General features: G+C 44.9%; 1 protein-coding gene across 1 annotated transcript in view; it reads left to right on the forward strand.

The window, feature by feature from the left end:
* ccser1 (coiled-coil serine-rich protein 1) overlaps positions 1-14,024 on the forward strand; it is an 87,382-nt gene that overhangs the window by 1,409 nt on the left and 71,949 nt on the right. The window contains exons 2-5 of the mRNA XM_037481968.2: positions 1,793-2,827; positions 3,330-3,741; positions 5,406-5,590; positions 12,069-12,159. Coding sequence (XP_037337865.2) covers positions 1,820-2,827; positions 3,330-3,741; positions 5,406-5,590; positions 12,069-12,159 — 1,696 coding nt within the window. The 5' untranslated portion in view covers positions 1,793-1,819. The remainder of the gene's footprint in view (positions 1-1,792; positions 2,828-3,329; positions 3,742-5,405; positions 5,591-12,068; positions 12,160-14,024) is intronic.

Here is a 14,024-nt window from a genome sequence, read left to right on the forward strand (position 1 = left end):
TGTTCACATAGTGTGGATTTCCTCAAAAGGTTTGTGTTAAATGTTTTGATTTCACAATATCACCCATCTCGTCATTAAACACCTTCTGAAAATAATCTCAAAATACAATATCTGCTACCAGGAAACTATGAAAGCTTGCACTAAGCATATCCTTTCCTGTACTCTGCTAGGACTGAGGAGCACAACAGTGTCTAATATGTAGTCTATCATTACATGTATGAGAAGATTGTGGCTTGCATATGATGTTTAGTTGTGAATACAAATCCTTTGAGAACCTGTTTTTATAGGCAACACCCATTTACGCCCTGTACACACCTTTTATCCTTTCAAACTGAAAAAAATATGGAGTGTGAAGGTTTGAAATAGGTTTACTAGCCAGCTCGTTGTGCTGCAGAGTGGTGATTGGACAATGCAAACCACTCAGCCGTGCAGGAATAAAGGAGCTTAGATGGTTTATTCAGCCCATGCTGTGATCATTAGAAGCGTGGCAGGGGGTCCAACTCCTACAGCCATTCATTTCAGATCAAAGCATTACCAACATATTGTGTGTGTTGTTTGTTAAAATGACACCAAAACACTGTGTGAAATGTGACATCCCTGATGGAGAGAGGGTGATACGTCACACGCGTTACTCGGTGGTTGGAAAGAAGTCCCCTCGAGCCACTGAGCCGAACATCTGACTTCTTACAAGCAGTCAGAAGCTATCTGTGGAAATATATCTTTGTTCCCCTTGCGTGTTCTTAAACCTTGTGGTCCCTTTTCCCTCACAGCGGGAGGCACGTGGGTTTGATCCCGGGCTGCATTGGGTTCGCATGTTCTCCTTGTGGCGCTTTTTCTGGATGCTCCATCTTTTATCAGACCTGGCTGAGACATCGACAGGGAAACTGAGGACGGTAAACGGCACCCAAATTCAATGTTCAGAAGAAAACGTTTGTTGTTGGTGCACTCTGATTTGTGTGTTTTCCTTAACTCATTTCTGAGTCTGCATACAAACGGAAGTCAAACACACAGCAAATGAAATTACATTTGTGTTTTTGTTATGCAACTCCATCACTAACTATGGAGCGAGGGGAAGAGGAAGTGAGAAGGGGACTTTTTTTGCATCCCCAACACAGGTAGACTCACTTCTCGTAATTTGGTGTAATGCTGGTTTTCTTATTAACCCGATCGGTCCGAGGTGTTCTCAATCTATTTAAATCTCCAGCTAATTACTTGGAGCTTGGTCACAGTGTCACAGCCCGGTCAGCGGTCAGTCTGGTGGTACAGGTGAATAAGCTACGTGCTGCGGCACTGCCGGCTCAGCCAAGACGGCTCGAAGTGGGCAGACGGGAGAAGCGGTACAATTCCTCTCCATGTACGACACTGGAATACCTGCTCATTCAGAACGTGATCAAAGTTTCTCTCGAGGAGGCGACACTTGAGTAAAGGGTGTTAATCTGATTGCACAGGGATCGAAAACAAGACGCCTCCGCTGCTCTCAGAGAGGCGGCTTCCTCCCCGTGACGAGGACCACGTCGACACTGTCGGCTTAATTAAATGTAGAAAGTAATTTCAACGTGAGGATTTACCTAAATGAATGTGTGTCTTTTTAAAATCTGAGCCACAGACCAGGAAATTAAAGCTGGTGTGAACTTGTGTCGGTTCAGTTTTCTGGTGCTTTGTTTGAAATGATAACTTTAAACTCATCTCCCACATTGCTCTTTTTTTTTTCACTCTTTTGCATGTCAGTAAATAAAGCTCTTTTGTTTAAGTCCAATGAATGTGAACCAATGTGTCTGTATGTCCTCCTCAGGCTCCCCGGTCGGCCTCCGGCTTCTAAATGGGCGAATCGGGGTCCCGGCGCTCCACGCTCGTGTCCCGCCTGCCGATCTTCCGCCGCAGCAGCAGCAAGAGGCAGGAGTCCCTCCCCTCCTCGCCGTCCTCGGGCGGACAGGGCAATGGCGTCCACACCTCGTCGCCGTCCAGCACCAACTCCAGCTCCGGCAGTACCGGGAAACGACGGAGCCTTTTCCGAGCCCCGTCCCTCAGCTTCTCCGCCAAGCGGAACAGCGAGCCGCGCGTCCAGCCCATCAACCTAAACCTCACCCCCCCGCTGACGCAGAGCACCGACGCCAACGGGAACAGCCAGCAGACGCTAACGGCGTCGCTGTCGACGGGGTTCGGCGAAGGCGGCGGGCGGCCCAAGTCGCGCCGCTCGTTCGGGTTCGGCAGCCACAAGCAGAAGAAGATCAGTCGCTCCCAGACCGAGGACTTTGAAAAGGTCTCCTCTTCCTCCACAGCCAATCGGAACGTGTTTATAAACTGCATCAGCGGCTCGGGGGTCAACGAGGGGGACGACTCCGGGTTCCTGGACGACTTCAGCGCCGGCGGGAGCAATAACGCCAAGCGCTCGTCGCGGAAGAAGCAGCTGCTGCCCAAATCGTTCTCCGCCCACCACCGCTTCTCCCGGTCCTCTGACCACCACAGACCCCCGGAAGTGAACCTGGAACCGCCGAGCTCCGCCGATGTGGCCGCGGTGGCGGGGGGGCTCACCCCGGGGTCGTGGTCGGGCGAGGTGGTCGGCGCCGCAGGGGAAAGCTCGCTCCAGTCCCCAATGATCTCAGAAGACCGAACCACAGCCGTCACCCCGTCCGAGTTCGTCGCCATCACGGAAGACTCCGCGTCCGAGGTGGACGCCACGTCGGCCCTGCCGGTCCCGCCGGCCCCCGGCGCCGGGTCTCTCCTAGCCGCGGGATGCGCCCCGGTGCCCGAGCCGGCCGTTGAGGCGGCTCCACCTGAACCCCCACCCGTCCCAGAGAACTTCAGCGTGGCTGTCTCCACGTCGCAGGTAGTGTGCTCGTTTTAAGCTCTTTTTTACACACTTGTTCTGATTGCACAATATTAACCGAGTCAAATGGATTAATGAGTGCAGAAGGGGTGCTTCATGTTAAAATGCTGCCTGTAGGCGTAGTGCAACTGAATTTAAAATGAGCAACATTCTGGCAAATATCTAAACGATACATCTTTCTGCTTGCAAAGATTTAATTGGAAGGTTGTGACATAAGTGTTTCAGCAATAGACAATCCACCCACAGGTGCCCTTGGAAAAAAAAAAAAAAATCATAAAGGAGGAATATTTATGACCACTGTGGGATCACAAGATCACGGGAAACAAAAATCAACCTTTAATGTAGAACAACTACTGGCGAGACAAAGCTCTGCACCTACAAGGCCATTCATGAGGAAATACTGAACGTTTTGCCTCATTGGAGTTCACAACTGTTTTCGTATCGATGTGAGGTGCCATGTTCTGTTTTTTTGCACATCCTCAACAAAACGCCCTCTGTTCAGGTTTTCTTCACTCCGGCCCAGTCGGGCGCCGAAAAGCCGTTGCTCCCCGACACCAGCACAGCAAACAACACGGACTACGAGACCGCCGCTTCCCTCTCGGAGCCTGAGACCGCCGTGGCCTGCCTGCCTCTGCGGGAACAATCCCTGGAAGAGAGAAAGGAAAGGGAGGAAGAGAGGAAGGAAGCGAGGGATGAGGTGTCAGCAAAGGAGAGGATTGAGCTGGTGGAGCAGCGGAAGGCCAGCTGCCACACGGAGACGGCGAGCGAGGCGTCCGCGGCGCGCAGCGAGGGCTCCAACTCCAACCCGGAGCACGCGGAGCGACGGGCTAGAAACGTGCGCACCATTCAAGAAAGAGGAACCTTCTGCGGCTGCCACGAACCGAGGTCCTGCCATTTGAGGAGGCCGCACGCAGGTATGAGACCTGCCCTCGCACGCGCTACTTGGCATCTTCAGCTTCCTGACAATCGCTCCAAGCGGCTTAGCGTTTATAATTGGTTTCCCTCGAAATCACTTGAATTGTGTGTTACGTTAATGCACCCCATGTAGGACTATAAGAAGGTCAAAGGGTCGATTCCGCGCGGCGACTTTGACACGCAGACAGACACTGACTTGGATGGCATACATTTCATACAGCAGCGGTCGGAATCTTTTGTCATTCATAAATATCTCGGTTCCCATCGAAGTTGATGGCACGCTCCAGCTCCTCCTTTCCTCCTTTTGAATGTGAACAGCATATTCATTAAAGAGAGTTGGCCTCTCAAGGAGATACACGCAGGAAACTGATAAGTGGAGTGGGTGCAAACGGGGCTAATCTTCATCAAGGCATCACTCAGGCCCTCCTCTTACTCGGCGTGTCTCCACTCGCTTTGGAGGCTTCGGACAACATAGTGGCTTTGTTAAATCAATGTTCTGATAAACAGCTAAAGAAAGGAAAAACGCTTTAACTGTATATAAAACTCATGTCACATCTAGTTGGTAACAGTAAATCTTTAAAAGAAATAGATCAATGCATGTTGTGACAAGAGTGCAAAAGTGTGTGTCCTAGAGGTTTTTTCACCTTCCTTCAGCCGCTCTAACATATTCCTGGAGGTGTTCGCTTTGGCCAAAATGCCTCTATCGCTCTGCTTCCACTTACACACACACACGCTGTCTTCTGAAATGACTTCTCGCAGGAAAATGGCTAAGTATTGATTTCTTTTTGGTGCATATTTATCTTCCAGGCAGTAGGATTTACAGACAGAACCCAGTAGTTAAACCGCAATAATATTGATAAGAGATAATTAATGCCATCTTACCTCATTTGCTTAGTATTATGGAAAGTTCCCTTCTGCTGAATGTGTGCTCGACCTCTTTAAGGTGCATTCTTTTATTCACTCCTGAGAGGGTCTCCCTTGGATACAAACCTTCCAGACAATCTTACAATCTTACTCAACTTACTACAGCTACACAGTACGGAAACGGCTCCCCTTTCTCTCCACGGATGAGTTATTACGGGCTGCAGACTGGACATTGTTCTGTTGTGGGGCTTTCAACATTTCCACGATAGAGCTCCTCTTACCTGGAGAAAGTGTATGGTCTCCATGAAGGATTTTAAATCATCAACCCTTGCTAAGTCTGTGACAAAGAACCTTAGGGGGACTTTTGATAGCTGGTCATCCTTTTGAGCAGCAGCGATGAATGAAGCGTGTTTTTTATCAATCAGAAGACATCGCCATCCCCATCGCTCACGCACTCTCATTTAAATCCTGGAGGCTGTGTCATATCGATCAAAGCTTATCACTCAACTGGTTGCCTGTTATGTTTAATGCATTTTAGGATTTAATTGATTGCTATCCATTTTCTGGCCCCAGATTATATTAAATCCGCTTTAACCCCTCAAAGCCAGGCCCCTAAAATCAGATGATCAAAAGCTTTCCAGCTGTTTGCACCGACCAGCACGACAATCGGCGGTGACCTCGCCCTTTCAGTTATGGCCCGTCTCTTTTGGAACATCCGTTCCTTTTAGTGTGAGATCAGCAGGCTCCTACTCACTTTTAACAGTGTTCTGTGTGCTCTGTGCTTACTCCTGGTCTCCAGCCTCTCTGTGCAGCAGTGTCAGCCCCTACCACGAGGTGATGCGAATGGAAAGGCGTCTTCGCTCCTCGTCTGAGGGGGCTGGTGGGCCTCGTTTCCATGGAAACCACAGAGATGCCCCGGGCATGGATGGATGTGGTCTGCTAAAACACCGAAACAACTCCTCGTCATCCAAACTGGGAAGTCTGGTAGGAGCCTTGTGTGTGTGTGTGTGTGTGTGATTTCATAAGCCTGTTCAGAGACCCCACATGACACCATGAACACTCCTGCGTGTGCCTCTGAAGTTACTCACATAACCAGGGTTTACATAACGGAGGTCATGCTCAGTTCTCATTACCTAACACACTCGGGGGGTGATTTTGAAACACACAGTGTACTTTAAGTATGTAAGGGCTTACATTCTAAGGAAGATGTTGAACGTCCTCTTAAAAGGCAAAAGGAAACACTTGAAAACCATGGGATAATGGATAAAGGGTGAAAAATCAGTTGGAGTAGAACACAAGATGTAATATAAATAGACAAAGCATGACCAAATAGGTCCCCCATGGCTGTGCAGTAACCGGGCACTAATGCATCCTTCATTTAATGGAGGAAATAAGAAAGTAAGAGAAGTTATATGTTGAAGACACAGAAAACACAAGTTGTGTTTCTGAGTGGTGTGTGTGTGCTGAGCTGAGTACTTTCCTAGTGGTATTTATAGAGTTCTCCAGATGTGGGAAAAGAGATTCAACACATCCACACACTTAAATTCAACTTTGCCACCCTTTGCCCGCAGCAGTTTATTTGGGTCGTCACACGTCAAAACCGTAGCTCAGCACCGGATTACGCGCAGAACGCCAGTGCATCATTACAGGAGGAGCCCGAGGGGGGGGGAAGGAGGAGAGTGACTGTAATTGAACACAATTGTTACCAGCAGCTAACACACTCCCTAATAATAAACCGTGTGATGGGTGATGGTGTCTGATCTCGTCCGGTGCCCACGCCTGTGTTCCAGCGCGCCCGGAGGCGAAGCCACACGCGCCGCTCTTTGCCTCCGTCCACAGGAAATAGGATTTCATTTTCACTGGCGTGGAATTAAAAAAGAAACAAAACACTTGCTGAATCAGGTGGGTTTCTATGTCATGGTTAAAAGTCACGGTGATGTCCAGTGCTGTATTGACTAATCCAAAACACGCCGGCCCCTCCAATATTAATGTGTCACTCAGTTCAGATATTCAACCGCTCAAGTTAAGCACACCAGTGTGTCAATAACTTATTTTGTGTGTGTTCACGTGAATGGGGGAAAAAAAAAAAAACTACAATAAACATTTGAAGCCAATGAAGGCAAAGTTCAGTTGGATTGGGAATAGATAAAGTATTTCAACTCTTTAGTCATCTGTTGCTTTGACCGTTTTCTATAGCATTGGCTGTCAGACGGACAGTGCATCCGTTTTTGTTGATGCATGCTGCTTATCCACATGCCATGCTGGGGAAGGACTACAGCATTTACTGTGTGTTTGTTTTCTTATAACACACACACACACACACACACAGGGGCACTCTTTGGGAGGAAAGCTAGTCTAAGTCAATCCTATTTAATTTGCCAGGGACTATTGGTGTCAACAAAGAGATTAAAAAGGGCCGGGATCTACAGAAACCTTTGCCATGTGCTCTTTTAGGCTGCACCCCCCTCACACTTCACAGAACAGGGAGTCCTCTCCTTCCGTTCTGCGTCCTTTTGAAGGGCCCCTCGGGGGCCGAAGTCGTGCAGAAAGCGCAGGTATTTCAAATGATGCGCCACGACATCTCTTTCTTTTGACTTGATAACATTTTGCTGGTTGGCAGAAGGCAATTACGAAGCTCATGAGGAGTCCTTGATCGATACACCTGAGACTCCTTCTTTGAGGCGAGGCAAGTCCATTTACATAGCACGTTTCAGCAACAAACCATCCAATGGATTTACATAAGACACCAAATAGAAACACATAAAAAGAACATAAAAATACAATTAAAGCATATATACAATAAAAACAAGCTAGGAGGGTAATCACAGTGCTGTGTGGAAAAATAATCAAATAAAAAGCAGCAGAGAAGTATTCACTCCTAATTATATGTAACTACATAACTTAAACCTGTGAGAGCATGAAGGGAAGGAATGGAAAACGTGGCTCATAGTTCCAAACATAATTTGACTGTGAGGTCGATGAGGGAGGACTGCTCACAGTAAAGCACAGCATACTGAATAGTGCGCTGGGTGGATCTGCTTTAGAGTTCCTGCCATTACAGCACAGACCAAATGTCATTAGCATCTTGCAAATAAAGTCCAGTTTTGTAATAACAACTAATTAGATTGTTGAATTTATGGATATAAACTGTGAAGTGCATCCAGGAAGCTGTCTGCTGATCTCATTCCACATATATACATTTTATATTTGCCGTTAGGCTTCTGACTGACAGCAGTGATCGTATCTTGGCAGGCTCACTGTGATTTCCCTCAATTTCAGAAAAAGAAAAAAAAAAAACTTTACCAGCAAATGATTTCTTCCCCCAGTCAGATGCTGAGCTGTGAACCTGCACCTTTTTGTTTGGAGTGTGATCGACAAACGTGGCAAACTAGTTCAACTGTGATCCACTTTGCGTTGACTGCTACTTGTGCTCATCCCCAGTTGTTTGGCAGCGTGGCCTGATAGAAGGTGTAAGAACGCAGGCTGCCGTGTTTTTCATATCCTCCAGTCTGATTGCCCCCCCTTGTTAAGGCAAGATACCATAAATCACACTTGTAATAATCATAAACCCGATAACGATTCGCTTCCTCTCCCCGGCTGCATTTGTGATAAGCACGACAAGAAGGTTGGGTTCTGAAATTGAAAATATAAGGCTGTATATATAATATTGCTCACTTTGCCCAACGACATCAATAGAAGTCACAGATATCGTAATCACACAATAAATCATTTCACGTACTTTTCTCTGCTGCAAGGTTTCTTAATGCCGACTGGTCACACAGTAGAACTCCAAAAGCCAAGGATGGTGAGATAGTATTTATCTGAAGAATAATATATAACCATTAGCGGTGTAAAAACAGTATTCATATGATTAAATCATGAATTCATTTCATGGGACTTAAGGAAATTGCCCAACTGTTGGTTGTAATATGGTTAACAAGAGGCTTTGTGTTCTTATCAACAATAATCATCATGCTGCACTCATTCAGTATATTTCTTAAGCAATCAGCTTAAAAAAAAAGAAAAGAAAACACTTAGTCACTAAAATATGGACTTGATATTAACTCAACTTCTGTTATGGGAATACCTGAATGCTCACCTACATTCATGAATAGCTTCTGATATTGCCTCCAATAGAAAACTCTCTCATTACAACTTGTTATGTTTCATACATCATGGTGATTCTATCAAGATGAGATCCTGTTCATATTGCAAATGTGTTCATTTTTACATTGTTGCACAGCGCAGAGGCTAATAACACGATAAGTGGACCTGGAAAGAACGGAGTTGATAGTCAATTAGGGGCTCATTAGCAATCAGAGAGGAACAAGAGTTCTGCAGGACTCCGTCCCTCGAGGATCGGATGTGGATTCCTCTGCTGTATAAACGTTTCTTTCAATTCACTGAAACCTCATATCATCCAAAGCAATGTGGTTAAAGAGCTCAAAGACGATCATTTGAATAGCTTTCTGGTTATGTTCGAGCAGTGAGGTGTTCATTCAATTTAATTGTCAGTCATAACTTCATCTCATACCTTGTTCTAATGTTCACTTTTTATAACTTCCAAATTGAAGGCTCCAGTCAGTTAAATATACGTCATTGCTGCACGGCAGTAACAGAACACATTGACGAATGTGTCCCAGTGAATGTGCTTGTAATGTATTTCACAACCTGTAGTCACATGGTGTGGTAGAAAGCGCTATGGAAAGGAGCATTGATTTGGAATATTTCTAATATATTTCTATATGATTCAGTTTCTTATCCAACACTTTTCCGTCTGCCCCGACACTCGTCCATTTCTTTGGATCTATAAAATAAGAATGTAGAATTTTTCAAATGATCGGTCTATTCCGCAACCTCTCTCTAACCTCAAATTCAACAAAAGAAAGGCAAAAGAGACGAGCTGATGCTGTTCTGCACAGAAACAAATATGGCCCATGCTTAAAGCCATTCCTCTAGCAGGCACCCTGCCATGGTCGGGGGAGATTAATATTATATTAATATGAATTACACCTGTGATTCTCCCAGCGTATGTCATAAAAAGGTCAACAGACCTTTGTAGATGTAAAGAATATGTCCTTTTTGAGTACTTCATCTCCTAGAAAACCCTTTTTATGACCAGGCTACATATTGCAGGATCACAAAATGTTTATATCTCACTCTAATTTATGACAATATTCATAATTGAACAGCCTCCGTCAAGGCATGTTCTTATAAAGTTGGAGACGATTCAAATGATATTAATCCTGAATTTAAGTATGTACCTAAAATGTACAAGTGGAATTATGGATTCTGTTGCTAACAAAAGTCGACAGTAAAAAGCACGGGGATTTAATAGTCCCCTCCCTTCAACTTTAAATGGATGTTGCTGATTGGCTGTGGGATGCGTGATTATTCTCCAATGATCGTTTGAGTAAATAACAAATGTTGTGTATTTAGCGGGGGAGCGGTAAGAATAGGTTTTGTTTTAACCACGTTCAATCCTTCGCCCTGTTTGGTGCATTGCAGGCCCGCCTCGCTGAGAAAGGTCTTCTCGTACACAGAATCAAAGGGATTTGTTAGTCCAGATATTTTCCATTGCTAAAAGCCATACTACTTGGCTGAAAAAGCCAAATCTCTTATCATGAATGCAATTATCACCCCAGAGCCCCGGTTCCACGCATGTGAACAGAAACCAGTGGATTTTAATGGGTGAAAAATAACCTCTTGCTTCCTCCTATTCCTGTTTTTAGATGTCGTTCTGCTAGGCAGTTAAAAGATAGAGCCATCTGTTAACGAGACCTGAATCGGATATTATCTGCACTAACTCGAGGATAACGCTCTCTCTAATCACAAGAGCAAGGTAAAAAGGTGACATCTCTGGGCTGAAAATTCATATCAATACATTTCTATGGTTAGAGGGGCACATTAAAAACGGGTAATTTAGTTTCTAATGAACTCTGTGTGCAATAGTATCGCATGGTTTGGGTTTTCATTTCTTTTCCAATACCTCTTAGCTTGTACGCCTGAAATGAGCACTTCTGCTCAATTCCATTACAGCAAAACGCTTCCCGGTCGTCTTCTGGCCGTAACTGCGCCAACCATCTGGTGAAAAATCAGTCATTTTGGTCACACGGTGCAAAGACTCACACGCTGTAGGAACGGCCTTGAGGAACATTGATTTAGTTGTTGGGAAATTCGTTGGGAATGTCACAAAGCATTAAGACGCTCGTTCTCGGGTGACAGGAGGTCGATGGGGAGCGTGGCTCTGAGGTTGCGTTTGCCCAAACACCACCGATGAGAGCTGAACACGGTTGCTTATTGGATTTTCGAATCCATCTGCTGATATTCCACGATGGTGCCGCATTGTCGTCTTTGGCTCCTGATGGTTGCTTTTGCGCACAAGTTCAGATCAACTTGTGCCCGGACCGCCCGCAGTTAGAATCACCGGCTTCTGAAGATAATTACAGAAAAAGATTTTTTCAGGATATAAAATATATTCCTTCCAGGTGAAACAAACCTCCTTGTGTATAATTCTTTTTGTTTTTGGCCTTGTGAGATTTGCCGCATCAGGAGATTCTATTTTTACCAATATTTGTCTGGTTTTATATTGCACCTGTATGCTATGTACAATTATTTCTAATATTATAAAGCCCTTATTGGCCATGGGTGTATTAGGTCCTGAGTAATTGAATTAAATAACCATAGATGGATAGATATATAGAGGTAATCTGCAATGGGTTCCTTTGATGACCATCAGATGGCAGCATTGGCTTTTGCAGCATCGTAAGCTCACAATAATACCAAGAACATGGGAGCACGTACTGAAACAGTACAAGTAAAGATTTTTTGGTTGGCATTAAGTCGTTAAATGTCAAAACCTGTTATGCAATTTCCACCTAAAGACTTCTTAAGAAATAACACAACTATAATGTGAGTCAGTATTCTGTTAATAATTCAGGGCCACGCAGGCTGGAAGGAAGTTTATAAAACATGGCTTTTGAGAGTGCTGCTAACTAAATATGGCCGGATTTGTGTTAAGATCGCCACGGACATCTGAATTTATTCAAACCTATAGTTGATTTTGAGAAAAGACGCGCACACACAGAAATACAAACACACAATACGCACATCTGGTTTTTGTTTTAAAATGTCAAGTTGTTTTTTGTAGGTTTGTAGATGCATAACAAAACTGCATGCCATTAGAAAACATTGATATTATTGCTAATGTTGATCAGATTGTGTGTGTTCCTTCTCCTAATTGAGCCAGCTGGAGTACTTTGAAAAGAATCTCTAATGCTGTCATTCCATTGCAATAACTTGTAGTGACCAATTTCTATTAGGAAACTGACAAACATAATCATGGTAATGTGATTATTATAATTACTGCTCATCATTTTTTCAGATGTTGAGACTGATTTTATTTTTTTTAATTGCTTATTTTGCGCTTTGGTGTTTTTTTTTTCTCTCTCTCTCTCTGCAGGATGTTTTAAATAACCTGGGTTCATCGGAGCTAGATGAAGACGATCTCATGTTGGACCTGGACCTTTCTGACGATCAGCGACATCGCCATGGTAATTTGGATTTGTCCACGATCTGAGCTTTACACAGAATTCTTTTATGGTGTGTGGGTGAAGCCTACCCTACTCCAGGTGTAGGGTTCAAGTCAAATGCATAATTCAGTAGCTAGCCACATCTGGGTCAAACACAGGCTCTGTAAATCATTGTGTAGCGCTGAAAGAAGCTTTGCTTTCTTGGAAAGAAACCATTCGAATCAAAGGAGGAAATCTGCCACGTAGAAAGCTTTCATCTATCCATCCATCTCTTCAAAGTGAACATCTGCTCAGATTTCCTCATTCTTTTATCCCGCTCTTATTCACTTTTCCGTTCTTTACCCCCGCCTTGCTTTCTTCTCGCTCGCTTTGTCTGTCTCCCCAGGAAGCCACCTCTGCTCCATCGCCGTGGAACACAAAACCAGCACTCGCCCTCGCTTCTTTTAACACGCGCCTCCACTTTGATGTGGATGCCTCATTTACAGCAATTTATCTGCTTTTCTTTGTTGTTATGGCATTTCAGTCAAACTCCTCGTGACATGCCCCATGGTTTGAAAGTGACTGTGAGAGGAGAGTTATTGGTTGCGCGGAGTGGCAAACCCACAGTGGTGGTGGTGGTTGGCGTTGACCACAATTACACAGGTGCATGTGTTAAGAGACACATTTCCGAGCAAATGCTATAACTATCAGCTTTTGTGAGTAGGTGAAGGATTGGACTCATTTTGCTGGCACTATTCTCGTTTCCATCTTTCCACGTAGGAGCATAATTGTCATTTAGCACAATAACAAGCTCTTGCAAATAATGTTGCCATTGATTACCTTGTTTTCGCGACTATACGGCGCACTGAATTACAAGGCGCACCTTCAATAAATCGCCAATTTTAGAACTATTTTCATATATAGAGCGCACCGGATCACAAGGCGCATAGAAGTAACTGCAGTGAAACGTTTGACTGGGGCTGCGTTATGCATCCACTAGATCGGGCTGTGCTAAATCAAACGTTATTAAGCGTTCTGAAAACTCTTCACTCCCATGGTAACGTTGTTCAAACTTTAATGTGGATATTAACAATATCTCTTTCGTTATTGGTTAATGAAAACATTCTTGGCAAATGCTTTGGTGCATCTTGCACCGAGAGGCAGCGCTGGAACAGACGGTGGCGCCTCGCGGCGGACCGTCAGCTCGATCCCGACATCCAACTACGAGCTTTAATGTACTGTAGCGACTCTCGCTAATGAATCTCTGGACAATGTGCTTATCTTCTGGTTTTATTGGCGAGAAACAGGCCACTGTCGGCCGTAGCCTACGCCGAACAAAAACACACCATCGCTCTCCAAAACAACAACAATTCCCGCGTCCCCATAGGTGGCACTAAGATGAGTGACGTCACATTGTGCGCCCTTCACTGACCATCCCAAAACTCTGTAAAGTGCAACGCCGCTCCAGAACATGAAAACACAGTCCGTTACAATACGCTGTTGGAGCTGGAATTACCGCGGCTGCTGGCACCAGACTTTCCCTCCAATGGATCCTCGTTAACCAGTATGGATCAACCAATTGAGCCATATATACGGCGCTCCGGATTACAAGGCGCACGCGCCGTTTTTTTAGGAAAAAAAGGATTTTAAGTGCGCCTTATAGTCGCGAAAATACGGTATATACTAGATTGGACATGTTTTCTTTGGATAAAACCCATCCAACTGCATTCATTGATAGAGTTGGTGTTGGCTTGGTGTGACCAATGAACACCATGACCACTACTCCTTTGGGTTAACATGAAATTAAAATGTGATTACCTTGTGTTTCTTTGCTTCTCAGATTCAGGCACGCCGTGTTTGACCTTCAAATATACACTCTTACACCTGACTCATCGTGTGTGTGTGTG

Source organism: Pungitius pungitius, chromosome 5, assembly GCF_949316345.1.
Source record: "Pungitius pungitius chromosome 5, fPunPun2.1, whole genome shotgun sequence".
Lineage (NCBI taxonomy): Eukaryota > Metazoa > Chordata > Actinopteri > Perciformes > Gasterosteidae > Pungitius > Pungitius pungitius.